Source organism: Fusarium keratoplasticum, chromosome 6 (assembly GCF_025433545.1).
Source record: "Fusarium keratoplasticum isolate Fu6.1 chromosome 6, whole genome shotgun sequence".
Taxonomy (NCBI): Eukaryota; Fungi; Ascomycota; class Sordariomycetes; order Hypocreales; family Nectriaceae; genus Fusarium; species Fusarium keratoplasticum.
Window position 1 is genome coordinate 2830010 of NC_070534.1, and position 17752 is coordinate 2847761.

General features: G+C 54.1%; 4 protein-coding genes and 1 pseudogene across 5 annotated transcripts, besides 1 other annotated feature; 2 read left to right on the top strand and 3 right to left on the bottom strand.

The window, feature by feature from the left end:
- Nucleotides 1-270: 270 nt before the first annotated feature.
- Nucleotides 271-1722, bottom strand: NCS57_00885500 (60S ribosomal protein L7; the record flags this gene model as incomplete). Its single annotated transcript, XM_053058655.1, has 3 exons — nucleotides 271-897; nucleotides 1067-1175; nucleotides 1712-1722. 3 exons carry the CDS (start codon nucleotides 1720-1722, stop codon nucleotides 271-273), a joined length of 747 nt encoding a protein of 248 aa, XP_052912486.1.
- A 322-nt stretch (nucleotides 1723-2044) lies between these two features.
- Nucleotides 2045-2692, top strand: NCS57_00885600 (uncharacterized protein; the record flags this gene model as incomplete). The annotated part of the gene is made up of 4 exons (XM_053058656.1): nucleotides 2045-2111; nucleotides 2168-2240; nucleotides 2327-2487; nucleotides 2541-2692. 4 exons carry the CDS (start codon nucleotides 2045-2047, stop codon nucleotides 2690-2692), a joined length of 453 nt encoding a protein of 150 aa, XP_052912487.1.
- Nucleotides 2693-3106: 414 nt separating this feature from the next.
- Nucleotides 3107-6601, bottom strand: NCS57_00885700 (Transcription-coupled repair protein CSB/RAD26; the record flags this gene model as incomplete). The annotated part of the gene is made up of 1 exon (XM_053058657.1): nucleotides 3107-6601. One exon carries the CDS (start codon nucleotides 6599-6601, stop codon nucleotides 3107-3109), a length of 3495 nt encoding a protein of 1164 aa, XP_052912488.1.
- Nucleotides 6602-7765: 1164 nt separating this feature from the next.
- NCS57_00885800 (uncharacterized protein) lies at nucleotides 7766-9094 on the top strand (the record flags this gene model as incomplete). The annotated part of the gene is made up of 1 exon (XM_053058658.1): nucleotides 7766-9094. The coding sequence occupies one exon, from the start codon at nucleotides 7766-7768 to the stop codon at nucleotides 9092-9094; it is 1329 nt and encodes a 442-aa protein (XP_052912489.1).
- A 3322-nt stretch (nucleotides 9095-12416) lies between these two features.
- Nucleotides 12417-13628, bottom strand: NCS57_00885900 (annotated as a pseudogene). The gene is made up of 2 exons: nucleotides 12729-13628; nucleotides 12417-12641 (listed from the first exon to the last, which is right to left on the bottom strand).
- Nucleotides 12417-13628: a sequence feature.
- Nucleotides 13629-17752: the final 4124 nt, after the last annotated feature.

Here is a 17752-nt window from a genome sequence, read left to right on the forward strand (position 1 = left end):
ATTATTAATACCCCTCTTCAAACAAGATCCTTCCGAGGTCGTCCTTCATAGGGACTCAGAGACGAGGCAAATCGGCACAGCATAGGTCACAATTCACATCACTTGGCCATCAGGGTTATCACGAAATGTTTGAAATCTCGGGTGTCATTCATCAAGGTATCAATTGCCAAATCCCTGTCGTGATATGAACGCCGAGCAGCCATGCAAATCTTTTTGAATCCGTTAAGGTCCTAACCATTCCCATTTAACCATTTTCCGAGAATAACCATCTTAGTTCATCTGGCGGACGAGGGCGTTGATGGCCTCCTCACGGTTACCAAGGTCACCACCCTCAATGAAGTGCTTGAACTTGCGGGGGCGGAAGCCACCGTTGGGGTTGGAGAGCTTGAAGGGCCAGAGGAAGTTGGAGGCCTGCTTGAAGTTGGGGCCGACGGTGTAGATCTCGTGGATGAGATCCTCAACGCAGACAATGCCGTACTTGCCGAGGGACTCCTCGACAATGGCGTTGTCAGTGAGGGCAATGCGCTGCTTGTTGACCTTTCCGTAGCCACGCTTGTAGACGAGCTCCTTGACGGTCTTCAGGTTGGGGTAACCGTAGGCGATCCAGGGCTCGACGACCTTCAGCATCTCGGTGGTGGCCTTGGTGACCTTGATGAAGACACCGTTGTTGATCTGGAGGAGACGGAGGAGCTGGAGGATCTTGCGGGGCTTGGGGGGCATCTTGTTGATACCCTTGATGCGGACGACGAAGATGAGCTTGGCCTCAGCGGGGATGTAGGCAGAGTCCTCGCTCTTGGCAACGCGGTGGAGGCGGATCTTCTCACGCTCAGCATCACGGTACTCCTTGACGTACTTCTCAGCACGCTTGAAGATGACGCCACGCTTCTCCTTGTTGGCCTATTGTACTTGTCAGTCACAGGTCTTTGAACAAGTATGCAGAAATCATGTGTTTCAATCAGGCATTGTCAGACCCGAAAGAAGGTTAACTATCAACAGCATCGAGTGTGTCTAGTTGATGTGTATGTTTTCCATCATATGCCAAAGGAGACGGTAGGGTGGTACTCACAGCCTTCTGCTTCTGGATGGCGTCGGCGCGCTCAGCGCGGGCCTTCTCCTGAGACTTGCGCTTCTTGAGAAGGGTCTCAGGGACCAGGATCTGGTCGTTGGTAGGGACGCTATTGATCAGATTAGTTCGAAGTCCGAATACCACAGGTGTGGTATGGAACAGAGCGCCGGTGCGAGAACTGTTGCAAGCAGCATTCTCCGCCTTGGCTAACTCGAAAGATGATTTTGATCGGTGAGCTGAGAGGTCCTCGACACGTAGTATCTGTAGGCGGTGCCATCTCGTAGCTGCTCATCCGACAACACTCCAGACAAGATGTCCGAAAGACGTAGTCAAAGGATGGGATTGCAGTGCGTGTTTCAGCAGACCACAAGCACCCAGTGACAATGATTTTAGGAGCGAAGAGTTTGCATCTTCATCTCCAACACCCCAAGCAACATCTCTCAACACACAAGCCATGTTCCAGACCTGGGCAATTGAGGGAGAAACCCGAGAAAGATCGAGCTGGCAGGCCAGCGAAACTCGAAAAAGGGTCGAGGATCGCGGCTTTCCAGCGAGAGGACCACGATTAATCCGCAAGCGAGAGAGAACTCGGGAGACCGGGGCATCTGCCCATATCGTCCACGTCTTCAGGGAGGAAGCACATACGTAGCACCCATTTTGTCGGCGACGGCTGTTGGGATGGTCGGTTAGTGGTTGTCGGTTGGGGAGGCTGTAGAGAGAAGAAGAGAAGGGGAAGCTCTTTTTCTGGGGGGAATTACAATGAGTGGGTCCCTCGCATGCGAAAAAAAAATATTCCCTGCTAGGGCTTGGACCTTTTTTTCCCCCGCGCACCATAATTTGCGTGAGGTTTTCTGCCGCGCCCCACCGCTCGAGTGGGCAAATCCACCACCACCAAATTGGCACCTCGCGAGAAATCAGTTTGGAGAACCTCATTCTCAACCGCCAAGTGACGAGTAACCAGAAGTCGCCCATTTCAAAATGCCCCCCAAGAAGGTCGCCCGTGCTCCCCAGGAGAACATCTCCCTGGGACCCTCCGTCCGCGATGGTATGCGTCCGCGTCGAACCGAACGAGAAACGAAAAGACTAACAGTTTTTGCGCAGGCGAGCTCGTCTTCGGTGTCGCCCGTATCTTCGCCTCCTTCAACGATACCTTCGTCCACGTCACCGATCTGAGGTTCGTCAACCCGTGAATAAGAAAAAGAGCTGGTTGCGGCTATGAAAAATTGTACGGTTCATTGTGGCTAACTTGGGTGATTCCAGTGGCCGTGAGACCATCTGCCGTGTTACTGGTGGTATGAAGGTCAAGGCCGATCGCGACGAGTCCTCCCCCTACGCTGCCATGTTGGCTGCTCAGGACGTCGCTGCCCGCTGCAAGGAGCTTGGCATCAACGCTCTTCACATCAAGATCCGTGCCACTGGTGGTAAGTTCTGACTTGTCTAGGCACATCAGACTCATGCTAATTCACCCCTCCAGGTAACGGTACCAAGACCCCCGGCCCCGGTGCCCAGTCCGCTCTCCGCGCTCTGGCTCGTGCTGGCATGAAGATCGGTCGCATTGAGGACGTCACTCCCACTCCTTCCGACTCTACCCGCAGAAAGGGTGGTCGCCGTGGTCGCCGTCTCTGAGCTGCTCACAATTGGGTGGCTTGGATCGGACAGGAGATTCGCTATCTGGTTTCTCTGTGGCGTTGAGAATCACGAGGAGAACGGCCAATGCGCCTGGTCTCCAGTCTATCCTGCTATGCCTGGTCCGGTTATGGGTTAGGACGCAGTAGACAGTTATGAATTCGCCCGAAGAAGGCCTATGAATCATCCTCCTTGTCAGACCAACTCTCCTTCGTGAGACTTTGATTTATGATGCAACATGGACATAGTTTCTCGTTGGCCATGATGATGAGCAAGAAGAAAAAAAGCATATGAATTTCTCAAGTCGCGGTATCTATTATATGTGATCTTTTAGTATCCGAACGCCTCGCCGAACGACCAGCCAATTCATGATCCCCCTCGAGGATTTCATCCTCGATTCAGCCTCCCTCTCCATCACTTCACTCCCGGTTTCAATGTCCAGATTCCTCTGCCCGTGCCGCCAGACTTGTTGAGCACGGCAACTCTATCCAGAGCAGCTTTGAACTCGTCGCTCTGTTTCTTGTTTGGACAGTACGGGTTGAAATGGTCCACCAGCATCTTGCTGGGAACCCGGCCGCCCTGACGGTTGATGAAGGTTTTGATCATCGCCACGAAGTCCTTTGCCTTGAGATTCCTGTCCGAGCCTGGGGTACCGGATCGTGAGCTGCTTCCACTTCCACCGTCGAGACCTTGACGATCAGCCAGGTTACTAATAATGCCTGTGGAGCCAGGTCCTCCACGCCGACGGTTACCTCCTGGGCGACCAGCCTGTCCAACCTCTCCGGTCCATGTCACAGTACCGATCGGGACTCTGCGTGCCTCTAAGCCAGCCTGACGAAGGTGTGCCGCGGCTTGGCGGGCGACTTGGTTCGCCTCATGTCGAAGGACAGACATGTCCGCCTTGGCTTTCTGGGGCCCGTTGACGATTTGTTCATGATCGTAGGCGCTGTTGACAGACTTTGCAAAGATGCCCTCCAGCATGCGCTTCTCATCATGAGCAGACTTGTCTTCTTTGAACTCCTCCATAGCAGCCACCAGATCCATCTGCTGAAGTTCTCTACCCTCAGCGTCGTTGGTGTCACGTCCAATGCTGCTGATGGGCTGTACGTTCCGGTCTCCGCCCTCTCCTCCATCAGCATTAGCCAAGTCAACTTCAGCCCCTTTGAAGACTTCACTTCGTTGAGCTCCCGCCTCTCCCACTGGGTTGAAACTGAAGAGATCGTAGAGATCTGACAGATCATAGCTGCTTCGCTGCTTTGGGTCCTTCAGCACCTTGTTGGTCATGAACTGCTTGAAGATCTGACGATGATAAATCTTCTCCTCGATCGTTCCCTCAGTCATCAAGCGGTAGATCTTCACTGGTTTCTTCTGGCCCAGCCTCCATGCTCTTTCTCTGGCCTGGAGATCAGTCGACGGGTTCCAGTCTGGGTCGAAGATGATGATCCGGTCGGCGCCAGTCAAATTCGTTCCCAGTCCTCCGGTTCTCGTTGTCATGAGGAACACGTGGATATTTGGATCTTCGTTGAACTTGTCAATCATGGGCTGGCGTTGATCAACGGGAGTTTCGCCATCCATTCGAACGTAGCTGATGTCGCATTCTCTGATGCACTTCTCGATAATGTTGAGCATTTGTTTTCCTTGAGAAAACAGAAGAGTCTTGTGACCATTGGGGATCATGACCTTTTGTAGCAAGTCTTTGGTCAGCTGGAGTTTGGCGGAAAGCTTGGGGTTGCCAAAGTCGTATCCATCTTTGCTTGCAAGACTCTTGTCCAGCAGATCGGGGTGGTTACAGATCTTGCGGAGAATATCGATCCCATAAAGGGATTGGCGTGTTCGGGACAAGATGGACGAGACCTCATCAGATTTAAGAAATGTCTCATAAGCTTTGCGTTGCCCGTCTGTCAGCTTGCAAAACAAGACCTGCTCCGTCTTCTCGGGGAGATCAGCAGCAACGTCGACTTTCAATCGCTGGAGTAGATACTCGCTGATTGTCTCTTTCAGAGCTTCGGCACATTTCTCTGCAGTCATGACTTGCAAGTTGGAGGCATTGGCATAACCGCCTTGCCGAATTGGGATCTCAAACTGTGTTCTGAAATTGACAAGCGTTCCCAGGCGCATAGGGTAGATGAAGTCAAATAGAGACCATAGCTCGGTCAGATTGTTTTGAACGGGTGTTCCTGAAAGGATGACACGGTTGGGGGTGTTGAGTTCTTTGCAGCTGACCGTGATCTCAGCATTGGGATTACGAATCTTGTGTCCTTCATCAAGAACGGCATAGTCCCATTGAACTGGCAGCAGGGTGTCTGCGTAAGTCTGAAGGCCGGCATAGGTCGTCACCAGAACATGGCCATTCTTGACAACTCCGTTGACAATCCTTCTTGCAGCCTTTTCTGATTTGGTCGCGAGAGGCTTGAAATGATCCAAATCTGCCTCGTCCTCGGCTTTGGGATCCATCATGCCGCTACCAGAAGCGTGGAGGATTGCCACGCGAAGGGGTGGCCACCAACGATGAAACTCGCTTACCCATTGTCGTAGGAGCGTGGCTGGAGCAACAATAATGACAGGGCGTGTGAGCTTTTTGCTGTAGTGAAGAGCCGCGAGGAATGCGATCAGTTGCACAGTCTTGCCCAATCCCATCTCATCGCCCACGATACCTCCAACATGCTGCTTGTAGAGTTCCGCAAGCCACTGAACACCAGTCTTCTGGTATCCGAAAAGGGAGGGGTGAATATCCCCAGGGAGTTTGAGTCCCTCCCCAAAATGGTGATCTGGAAAGTCTGGAGCAGGCTTGAACCATTCCTCTTCCTCCTCGTCGCTCTGGTCGGCGTCGCCGCCGGTCTCAGTTCCCTGTCTGCGTGCTCGTCTCGCGCGACTTCTACGGGTGACCCAATCGTTCAACCTCTTCTTGTAGTGCGCCGCGTTTCCGTCATCGATCTTGCTAAGATCAATCGCGTTTTGCTCGACGAGTTTAGCTTTGGCCTTCGCCTTGCGGCGTTGTTCCCGGACGAGATCATCCTCGGTTCCTTGCTGCCAAACAGCATCATCTCCTGATTCAGAACCAGGGGTTCCTTCAGGCTCAAAATCGGCAGATGGGCTTCGATCTCTCTGAATACGTCTCTTCTTCCTTGGTCGGAGAGAAAACTCAGTCTCAACTGCGGTGGTCTCTGGCTTGGTCACCGGCTTAGTCGTTTCGGGCTCGAGCTCGTCAGCAAAGCCAGGGCGCCGGAGGCGTTGGTGAGAGGTCGGGCCTGCGAACTCCTCATCTAACTGCTCTGCTGCAGCCTCTTCCTCTGCATCCAAAATCGTATCCGCGAGCTGTCCCTCAATGCCGGCTGGTCGTGGTCCACCAATCTTGGCGAAAGGCGTAATCTTGCCAGTTCGGATGAGAAACTCGCGATTGCTTTCGCCTGGAAGCTTCTTGGATTTGGCTTGCTTTGAATCCTCGACAGGGTTCTCCTGGTGTCGCTTCTCGATACGTGCCTGAAAATCCGAGATGTCGCTGCTGACTTGCTGAATCTCGTCGTCCAACTTGGCGATTTCCTTCTGGATATTTCGGGACTGGTAAATGTTTGTGCCTACTTTCTCGAGGCGCTTCTTCTCCTTGTCCAACTGTAATTGAAGCCGATGTTTGGTTGCTTGCAGCTTGTCGATACGATTCTGATCCTTCTTGTCATCGGCTTCCATCAACGCAGCGTTGGCTTGGAGAGTGATGTCTCGTTCAAGTTCATTCTGGTCTCGGACAGCACCGGTCAGGTTCCGAAGCGCATCTTCCTCGTTCAGGCCCTCCGTCGTGGGCTGTTCCTCATTGTCATCTTGGGAAGCACCTGCTTGCGCGGCGGCGAGCATTTGATCACGAAGTGCGGCTCGATCAACCGCTTGGTTTTCTGAGTTTGCATCTCCTGGTGCCATGATGAAAGGCGGGTGTCGGTAGGCAGAAGAACAACGCAGGCGCAGATGCTCTTGAGAGAAAAGTGATGAGAGGAGCAGATCAGCTCTCTCGGAAGCAGAGGGATCAGCGTGAACAGTGAGTCACGGTCAGATTATTGGCATCTTCTTGAGCGGAAAGATGGCGATTATATGTGGTAAAGAAAAGGGTTGTGGGAGGCAAGCGTGAACAAGATGGTGAGTGTTGCTCTTGATGTTGACAGCGTAGGCACCATGTGCAACCCGGATGGCTCTTCCCCACAGGATGTTCTCCAGAAGTGCAGCCTCAAGAGGAAAATAGAAGGAAAAGCAGAAAATTTCAGGCGTGTAGACACAACACTCAGTTGTGAATGGGTCAAGTTGAAGCCATTGTTCACTATCGCAATGACGCACAGGAGTTGAGTGCGACTAAGCCGGAGGAATTCAGATGACACGGGCGCGCTGATTGGTGCACTCGAAATTTCTAGGCACCAGGCGGGTGTGTATTTCTAATCTAACACCCGGCGTTCGGGATTCGGGGAGAGGTACCTCTCTTCTGAAGCTCTCCAAATTCCGACAGGCAAAGGAGGTGAATGAGCAATCAAGCAAAACTATGTAGGTCCATATACTCGCGTATCGAACAGTTTCAAAGTTATTCCATATTTCAAATAAGAAATACGTTGGTAGTTGCCCTTTCAATGCATCCGTGGCTGCCTACCTCCGTATTCCGCACCCGCTTGATGCCTGCTTCAGAGCTGATACAGTGTATTTATGGGCACAGTCATCCCAATTAACACTGTACTACCAACTCCACAGCCCCAGCATTCATCTCAGATCACCAGCCTCATTTCAACCTCACCTGAAGTACGATGCCAATATCACACGGCATTCGTTTCGACTTCCACGGTCTACTTCGTCAGCTCCAGTATATTTTCACTCTGAATCAATCCCTGGTTTCAGCACTTCATCGTAAGCACTTTTCGGCCCTCCTCACCGCATCTGTCACCCAGGGGGTCATTCGAGCCGCCTTAGCAAAACATTATACCGCGAAGACGATACGCTCGCTCTATAGCGTTACCGGACATGAGACCTCTTCCATTCGGATCAAACGTATTCCATCGCCTCAAGTCTACTAGCCATCAACGGCCAATCCAGCTCTCATCAATCAGGATGTACTCTCAAAGACCACCATGGCTCGAAGCCTTCTACAATGACTCGGGTCTACCCCCAAAGTTGTTCGCCTGGAAGCCTTCAAATCTCAATTGCGATCCCAACCTTGGTACTTCTTCAAGCGCTTCGACCTCAAGTGTCTCAGGTGACTCAGAGCAGCGCATATATGTCCTAGGAATTGGCAACTTGGGTCGACTTTTCGCAAGCTCTCTGGCGCAAGCACCTGAAAGGCCTCCTATAACGCTCGTTGTGCACAGAAAGGAGCTTCTGACACAATGGATGGAAGGTCAAGGCATCGAGTTGTTGCGTTTAGGCATACTAGAGAGGAACAGGGACTTTGACATTGAGTGGTGGACAGAGTCCAAGCCAGAAACTGGTCCAGTCAGCGAGGTTGCTCAAGGCGGAAAGCTGAAGAATCTAATCATCACCACCAAAGCCTCTGCGGCATTGCCGCAAGTTGATCAGGTTCGAGGATATCTGGATCGAAACAGCACTGTCGCCTTTGCTCAGAATGGGATGTCCAAACTCTGGCCGCCTCATGGGCCAGCATATGCCAGCCATCGATTTGCGGTTGGCGACGCACCCAACTTCTTGGCCTGCGTAACAACACACGGGGTTACCTCTCAGGGGCCGTTCAGAAGTCTGCACGCTTCTCAGGCGGACGTCACAGTTGGGTCCGTTCTCCCAAATGAGTCATCGAGTGAGCAAAGTGCATACTTGATGAAGCAGATGCTCCAGGCACCTCACCTCAACGCCAGATCAGTGTCTAGGGGAGAGCTCTGGATTCTACAGTTGGAGAAGCTGGTTGTAAATGCCGTTATCAACCCTTTGACAGCCATTCTAGGGTGCAAGAATGGTGCTCTATTCACAGAGCCTGATGGAGTTATCGCAACCATCATCGATCAACTACTAAGCGAGGCAAGCCACGTTCTGCAGCTTCTCGTTGCTCACGAAAGCAGTGCAGAAGTCATTGGACAGCCGTCCAACCAGGATGATACAGCAGCAACGCAGGCAGACACGAGACTTGACCTGTCTCCAAGCAGCCTGCATGAGAGATTCTCTCAGCCACACTTGAAGGAGATGGTGTACCGAGTGGGTCACAAGGTGAAGGACAACACCAGCTCCATGCTGCAAGACGTGCGCGCCGGCAGATCAACCGAGATCAGGGACTTCAACGGCTGGCTAATCGAGACAGCTGCCTTCCTGGACGGGAGCTTGGACGTGGCAGGCCATCGTGCAATGGTGGACCTGGTAGAGGGAGGCCAGACCCTGGATGTGGATCGTCTCGGAGCGCGTCTCAACGGTTCCGGCGCAGGCGCCAGAAAATAGTCAAGAAGGAGAATAAATGAGGGATCTCGGAAGGTGCCCTATCACAAGTTGAGATCAATCCCGAATCATCCTCCCTCCGCAAGCTTGGAGAGATGGGAAGCATTGGCCATGGGGTCTGAGAGAGGGCAGACCTTCAAGGACGGACCTTGACCTAGAACTAGTCTGACTAGGGTCCGCCACGATCGGCTCCGGGCCAACCTCGACGACGACGCTACTCTACTGTCCCTTCTTGTCGTCGTCGAGGGCTCACTCGCGTCCCGTTTGGGAAACCGAACCTCGTACCGCCGAAGGAAACTTGGCTTTGGACAAGGTCCTTCTTGGCAATTCCCGCAAGTGGCGTGTTTTGTTTCGTTTGCCTCTGTCCCTGTCCGTTTCGCCAACCTTCCGGCTCTCGTTGCCAGGGGGTGTGGAGGGCGAGGGCGAGCAACACTTATAACATCCGTGATATAGGGCCATAAGACAGGCGAGTATCGACTCGCGCTAGCCACCACAAATCGAATGCCCTGCCAACCGCAGCCAAACGAAACATTCGTTTTAGGGGCCCTTTACTTCTTTCTTGTCCCGTGGGGCAAAAAAGGGCAAGGGGCTTGTTTCCATCTTGACCCATACCCAAAGAAACAGCGTCGCACTGCATCACCACCAAAGCCGGTGTCGCGCCTCTCCTCCTCAAAAGAGGGCGGCCGATGCTACCTCGGGACCCGGCCATTATAGCCCCAGGGATCTGTTGACGAGAGAGAAAAAAAAAGCCTTTGCTGCCTTGCCAGCCGCCGGCCAGTGAGGTGAGGTGTGAGGTGACAAATCCATGACGAAGCTCTCTGTCCTCTTGGTCTCCCTCCCTCGTTGCCCCGTCTGCCTGCCCGAGACACATCGCTACTCTATGTACCGTACCCGTGCCCCCCGGGATGGGGACGGGGACGGGGACGGGGACGGGGACGCGAGACAGGCCGTACGATCCAGTTTCAAGCTTGATTCTGACAGATCGGGCTGGGTTTGGTCTGGAGCAGAGACAAGACCACCAACCACCCACGGCCCTTCGCTTAGAAACTGCGCGTCGGAGATTTCTCACGACATGTTTCAGCGGGCTAACCTTCTTGTCTGCTTGCTTGCTTGCTCCCTGGTTGCACACACACAGACACACACACACACATGCTGCCATGCCATGCCGGGCTAGGCCATGTCATGTCCATGTCCTTTCCCCATGCCATCCATCGCCTGCTTCTACCGGACCACCTCTCAAACCCTCCCTTGTCAGGCTCCTCCCGACGTGACACTCCCCGGAATGCTCAACAGATGCTCGATGGGACCCCGACATGATGCCCATCTTGCATCATCACCCAGTCAGTCGCCTTGCTCCTCCCAGCTTTCTCCAGCCTCCCTTCTTTCTTCACCGTAACCACGTCACCATGAAACACGCGCGGCTCACCGCAAAGAGTTGTTTTGAGTCCCTCTTCACACTACACCGTCCTCGAATGTTCTAGGCTCCGCCTCTGTCTCTCTCACCAAGTGCCCTCCTCCCCCCCTTCTTCCGTTTAGCGCCCTGCGAGTCGCATGCCATGCCATGCCATGCGATGTGATAGCCCATCGTCCTGCGGGGCGCTCCAAGTCCAGCCGACCAACCAAGCAGAATAGACTGACAAGAAGGAGAGTCGGGAGAGAGACGAGAGAGTGAGATCGGGCCTTTTGTTTTCTTGTCTCGCTCGCTCGCCTTCTTAGACCACCGTCAAGGTATCACGAGGCTTCTCGGAGTCAAGGCTCAAAGCCGTTCAAAGCCCCGGAGTGACACAGAGGCCGTCTATACTCGTTTCATCAGTTCGATCCGCTCAGCGACGAAACAAACAGACGCCAGTGAGAGCTTCCACCAGTCGGCAACTACGGCGATCGGGCCGCCGGCTGCTGTACTGTACCGTACCTACGTGGCAAGGTCCCGCCCTCCCTATATCACCGTCTACCGTAGCTCTTATATCCCAAGGGGCCAAGCCCAAGCCCAAGGGGGGGAGGACGAAGCGCGGAGTGGCAGGGGATGGGTGCTTCGCTGTCAAATGTTAGAGCATAAACGTTACCTTTTGCCTCCAGGTCAAATGTGGAGAGTGATCCGGTGAAGCAAAGCGGCCGGGGGGTTGGGTTATTAGTTAGTTTGCTAGCTCAGGCAGCTCTTCAGATCCGAGGAACTTTGGGCGCGTCTTGAGGACAGACTTCCGGACGTATATCGCAATTCTCAACCTCAACTATAGGGCCAAAACGCAGAGGGTATAGGGATCCATTTTTTCGCTATCGTAGTGCCGCTGGCATGAAACTCAAGAGGAGCCTCATGGCGTGATTTCAGTGACGATCCAGCAGATCCTCTTCCTCTGTGATCTAGCCCGCTTTTCTCCAAGTCCACCCAAGGTCGGCGCTGTGCTGTGCTATACTCCAAAAGACGACGCCTCGTGTCTCTGTCCTGTCCCTCCCTGTCAGCGCCTGCTTACTGCTCTCCAGCTTTTCCTTTCCTTTCCTTTTCCTCTCGTCAAGTAATAGCAGACATGCCCCTGCCTTCGCCAATCTGCAAAATGTAGTACACCAATCTTAGTACAACCCTCCAAACAAGAAAAGTTCCGTCATGCCCAACCAAAACCCGAAGAGACCTGTGTCATCCCGGTCTCGACGGTCAAAAAGAAAGCAAAAAAGTAATAATAGTAAAAAATAAAGGAAATGAGAAAATGTGATCAGCCACAAATAATCCCAAGCGATTGGACGGTTCCCCTGGCTGAAGGATGGGGAGCATTAGGTGCATGTAAGTAATTCTCTCTCCTTTTCCGGGGTTCCCAAGTCTATATTTTTCGTAAAGTGACATAGGAGATCATAGACGTTCAGCTGCAAGCATAGAGTACAAGGCAATTTCTAAGAAGGTGGAAATCGGGAAGTGAAATACAGAATTAGTGTGAAAGGGGTAATGGGGAAAAGAGGTCAGGATCCAAACGTGAAAAATAATGATGCGACCTGCAAACATGGGATTGAGAGAATAATACAGAGATAAGAAAAAGAAATCAAGTCGTAGAATGTGTTCTTCTGTCCTGGTCCGGTCTGACCCGTGTGTTCAGGCTGTCGTCTCTAAAAAGATGTTCCGTTCAAAGTGATGGTAATGTCAGGTTATCCAACGGGACAACGGGGATAAAAACAATGGTAGAATGCGGTTCCGGGAGGTAAGCGAGTGTCTTCGAGGCTCCGCGGTTCCGTTGCAAGTTGGTGTGTGTGTGTTTGAAAAGAGTGTCGTTTTGGGGGGCGGTGTGTATCGTCGTTCCGTTGATTTCGCCCTCCGTCCTCGTGGGTCGGACGGTTTCTGGCATCACTGAAGTTGCTGTGAGTACATTGCGTCTCCGGGTTCGGGAACCGAGGCAACAACAGGTGATAGTGACTGTGAAAGAGTTGCCAGAGTCGTAGTGTCTCCAGATACGAGTTGTTCGGCTCTCTCCCGGCACGCCGCGGGAGTGAATCCGGTGCCAACCTTGTTAGCTACGATTCTCCATTTCTCGTTCTCGTAGTCCTGGAGTGCGGTTCGAAGTTTTTGGTCCTACGGCAGAGTTAGTACGGTATCCCGGCAAATAACAGTATGGATGACAAGGTCTACTAGTCTAGTAGCAACAGGGGCTTCTCTTACCGTCTCCTCTGTCCAGTTTGTAGTCTTGGCCTTGAGTTTGGTACAATACCGCACCTGTAACGTCCCAGAAGAGCGCCCAGGGAAGAAATCCGCAATTTGCTTCCATGTGAGGTTCTTGTTCTCCTTCAGCTCGATCAACAGCTGGTCATCCTCGGGTGTGAATTTTAGTTTTGGTCCTCGAGGACGAGGTGCCGGGGCAGGCATCCCTGCTTGACCCACGACGCTTGGAGCTCCTCCTCCCCCGTCGTCGCGACGCATCATCTTTGAAGGGGGTCCCGAGTCCGGGAGGTGGTGGTGGTGATGTATCGGCGGCGGTTGGGACACGGCGGCAGCGGCAGCTTGGGCGTATGCAGCCCCCAGGGGGGTCTGTTGCATGCCGCTGAGGTCTGAGTGCTCCAGGTCTCCCAGGCCTGTAACGGAGAGGTCGAGTTCACTTGGCCGTGGCCGCTTGGAGCTGGAGCCGGGGTGAGTTGGCGGCGTCGGAGTCGACATGGCCTGGTACATGGGCGCCATGACTTGACCTGGTGCGCCAAACTGCGGCGGCCCAAGACGATGATGGCCCATCTGGGATGGGTCCATCACCATCTGGGGTGAAGGGTGCTGCTGGTGATGCTGGGCCATGGCTGCGTGCTGGACGTGAGGGTTGGCGTGGTGCGGATCCGAGGCGCCATGAATACCAGCAGCCGGGCCTCCGGGGTGATGGATGGAGGCCCGATGCTGCTGGTGTCGGGGACGTTGGTGAATCGACGGATCATATGCGTGCTGATGCTGGCTCTCTCCTGGTTGTGAGTCCTGGCCAGAGTAGTCCACATTGTAGTCCCCTACTCGATAAGTGCCCGCCAGCGTGCCTCCAATACATGAGGTCCGCCAGAGCGAACCGCTCTGGACGGCCGCCGGGCTCTGGATGGAAAGAATTTGACAGGATGAAGCCCTTGCGGGCTGCGGCGCGGAGAGAGAGGAATCGTTTATCTGAGGGCAATACGTTGCGGGGTCGCGTCCGTCGGCTCAGGCTTCTCCAACTTGCATCCGGTTGTCAAGCTATAAGTCGACAGCGATATTGGCTGCTGGTCAGCTTGCCACATGCGTTGTTGGGGTCTGAGTGATTGGCACGGGTTGGGGGCTTTCCCGCTTCCGTAGTTGAGCGAGACGGTAGTGGTGGGCGCTGGAGGGCTGTGTTGGAGGGGTGAGCTCAGGCTCGAGTTATGATGTCGTAGTGGTGAAGAGTAGTCCAGAGGAGCCAAAGGAGTGTGTTGTAGGCGCATGTAAATCGACGACGCCCTTGCGTTCGGGCCAAGGGCACAAAGGAAGGACGTGTTCAGGACAGAGAGGGCAGTGTCGAATCGTCTCAAGGATCGATAAAAGGGAATCAACGAGAAAGAGAGTGAGTAAGTCGAAGTGGTGATGTTAGTCTTTGTATGAGCGCTACCGCCACTTGGTAGGGCAGTCGGAAGTGTTCCCCTCTTCAAGATCTCTCTTCTAGCTCCCGGGCCCGGGGTCATAAACGTATTTAACACAAGGGCTAGCAACCTGGCAGCGCTTGCCAGGGCAAGGGCCGCTCTCTATCGTCTGATGACGGAGTTGCTAAGGCAGGGTAGCAGAGGGAGTGGATCTCTGAGTCTGCCTCTCTGTTCATGCTGCAGGTTTAAGCACTTCAAGATTTTGTTCAGTCCCGTAGGAGAGCAACCCCCGTCCGTCCTCTGCTGGGTTGCGGAGACTGCCTGCCAACCCAGGCCAGGGTTGGGAGGGTAGTCAATTTCGACGATCTTATGCCATGGCCTCCAGGGTGCCGGATATAGAAACAAGAGTCACCCCTGACATCCATCATGGCTAGCAAGGGTGACAAGGTAATGCGGTAGCAACGCCCTCGACGGACGCGGGCTATCCTGTCCAGATGGTAATTTGCCATGACGAGATCCCTGCACGCAAAAAGATTTGGCAAAGGTGACCGCGTTGAAGCAGACGACATGGAAGGACTCTGGGCGGTCGCGCTTATTGGGGGACGAGCCAAAGGTGAAACGCGCCTCGCCTTGAGAGCGTGGGACTAGGCCGGACTGAGGGTGACTGAGCTGGCCACGAGCAGCATTGACAACAAAACAGCCAATGCCCGTTTTTCCGCCGCCTTTCTAGACCAGAGGAGAGCCACAGTGAGCAGGTGCCGAGCTGATGGCGTGGCAACAAGGGAGCGAAAAGTTCTGGTGGTCGTTGCAGGACAGGAGAGGTCCACCATTGAACGTTGTGGAGCGGGGGGGATATAATACATCCAGGGTCTCCTATATTAGATGGCTCAACCAGGATCAAGTCCACCACCTGGGCTAGATCGCAAAGAGAGCCATCTCCACAAGCCGGGAACTGCCACTTGACAAATCTGGATGCAAAAGCAGGGAAATGCCCATGCGGAGCCATGAGAAGTCAGTACGCCGGGTAGCCGGGACTGGTCCAGATTGGTTAAGTGAGCACGCACGCCATGATGTCGCCCTCGACGCAGTAGATCGAGAACCCAGTCACCTGTAGCTGAGGCAAGGAAGTTGCCCCCACCGAGAGAACAATCACACTGCGTAGAAGTGGCTGTCGCCCAGAATCGGGGCTAGACCGCTGAGCTCCTGGACAGGGCACAGCTGGGTGCGTGACCTTGGAGACTAGCCGGGGACGGGGACGGGAAAATCAACCTTGTGAACCAACCCTCTGGAATCCAAGCAAAAGGGGACCAAGGGCTGAAGGTGGCGGCAGCCGCATCCGCATCAGAGAGCAAGCCGAGATGAGTCGATGACAGCTCCCTTGGCGACAGACAGAATGAGTGTGGAAAGGAGTTGCTGGTAAAGGTGATTGAGTCCGAAAGGAGGCAGCTCCGAGATGCTTGCAATGGAGTACCGAGTGAGGGACAAGCGGATCCAAGGTGATGGGAACCCAGCCAGGGCCAAGCTCAACGGCTCTAGGCGCAACGGCTTTGAGCGCTTCTCGCTTCCATTCTGGAGACGGACGATAACGAGATCACAGCGTCTAGAAGGCACGGGCGCCAATCGCCATCCACGGCCGGCGTGCTCGGAGCAGCCCTACTGAGTGGGCGATGGCGTTCTGTTCGGGGTCTCCAAGATTGCACCCGTCAATGCTTAATGCCACTCGGTCAGGCTCCCCCGCGGAATGTGCTTGCCGGTTTCCTCAGCGCACCACCCAGCTCAAGCGAGCGTTTCGACATGCTCCGAACGCATGTTGGCCAGGGACACGCATAAAGTGAAGGCAGGAAACGGACTTGTCCCCGGGTGAGGTACCTAGAAGATGCGGAGCCTCCTGTAAAACGCATTGCTGTCTCGGGCATGCAACAAGCCAAGCGGCACGGGTGCTGCAATCATCGTCATGAGCGTCAACGCAACGGGGAATCGGGTTCCAGGGCCCTGGCCCAGGAGTCGGGATGGTCTTCTAGAAGGACCTTCTAGCGCGTCCAGGGCAGACTCGACTAGCGCCATGACCCCGGCTGGCAGTGGAGGGTGACGCCAATTTCGTAATTCAAGACGGGCATGAGCGGGCGTGAGCGGGCGGTCGGTCGGTCCTCTAGAGGGTTTTAGGGAGGATAAGCGATGACGGATGAGCTGAAGGTTGAGTGATTACAGGAAAGGGACAATGCGAAGAAGGGGGGGAGGTTGAAGATGGGCCAAGTTGGGAAAAGGGGAGATGGAGATTCATCACATGTTGGGTTGACATAGCAGGGGGAAGGAGCAAGTCGACGAGAATGGACAAAAATTGAGTTGAGATTCGTGGAGGAGTCGGCGACCAGATGGGAAGGAGCGAGGAGCAAACCCCAAAAACAGAAAGGAAAGAAGAAGGAAAGAGGGAACAGGCGGTAAGAGGGCAAGAGCCTGAGATAACCAAACAGCAAGTGCCAGCAGGTGGAGGCAAAACACCATCTTTCACCATCGAGACAACCTGATCCTAGCAATAACATCCATCAACAATATCAACATTGGTGTCATCACTATATTCAGCTACGTCAAGACAATATATTCCGAGATTATCAAGATTAGGTTTCTTCAATACGCCGGTGCATCAATCTCATCGCCGATTTCTAGAAGCTCGCACCGTTGACCCCTACCCGAAAGCTCCCCAGCTTCAGCTAACGGCAAGCCCAACATTGCGATACGACAGAACACAGAGATGGTCTTCCACAAGAGAGCCGAGATGCTGTCACCCTTTGCGCCAACTCGATGCTCACTCGTCATATCGGTCATCCATGCACCGCTAGATTGTCAAAAGCCCCAAGCGCGCGCCGCCAAGAGAAACCCAACGGCCGGGAGCTAACTAGCAGGCGGCAGGCACCCAGCTGAGCTGGGCCGGAATGGGCTGGGCTCCCAAGCTCCCTCACACGAACACCCTCCATCTCGAGTACCAACTCTGGGGCAGGATCGACCATCTTGCCGAGCTCCCCTTTGACGCCATCGGGGGAGGACACTCGTACCACCGCTTGCGCAGGTACAGACGCCGCGTTGACCACAGCGCGGCAGATTATCCATTCACTGCGGGTCATGACCATGGTTAGACGTTGTTGACATGGGTGATGAAAATAGCAATCGACGTCAGCACAAATCACCCGCTGCAGATCTCATCCCCCGTTGGACGAACGGCCGAACAATCTCAAGATGGCCTATCCAAAACCTCGGGATGCGTCCCTGATTAGCGTCCATCCCAACGTCAGGCTGCGCCTAGAGCACCAACGTGCAGCCAGAATTCCTTTTGTCATGCCGCCCAAGCGACTCCTGCGTCGATGAAGCCGCTCACGCACAGTCCAAGTCCACTTTACGCGTTTTTACTCATCTCAGCTCGCCTGTAAAGTACGCGACGCATGAATGCATAAACAACCAATTTCACTCCCCCACGCACATGATCCAACTCACGGCGCGGTTCCACGCCCTCGGTGAAGCCGCCTCCCAGCAGACCCAGCAGGACCCCAGTTGGGAAGACTGCTTGTGCTCCCCAGCCTGTCGAGCCTATTCATCCCAGTCGCCTGCCAGGCCAGGCCAGGCCCTGGGACCCGT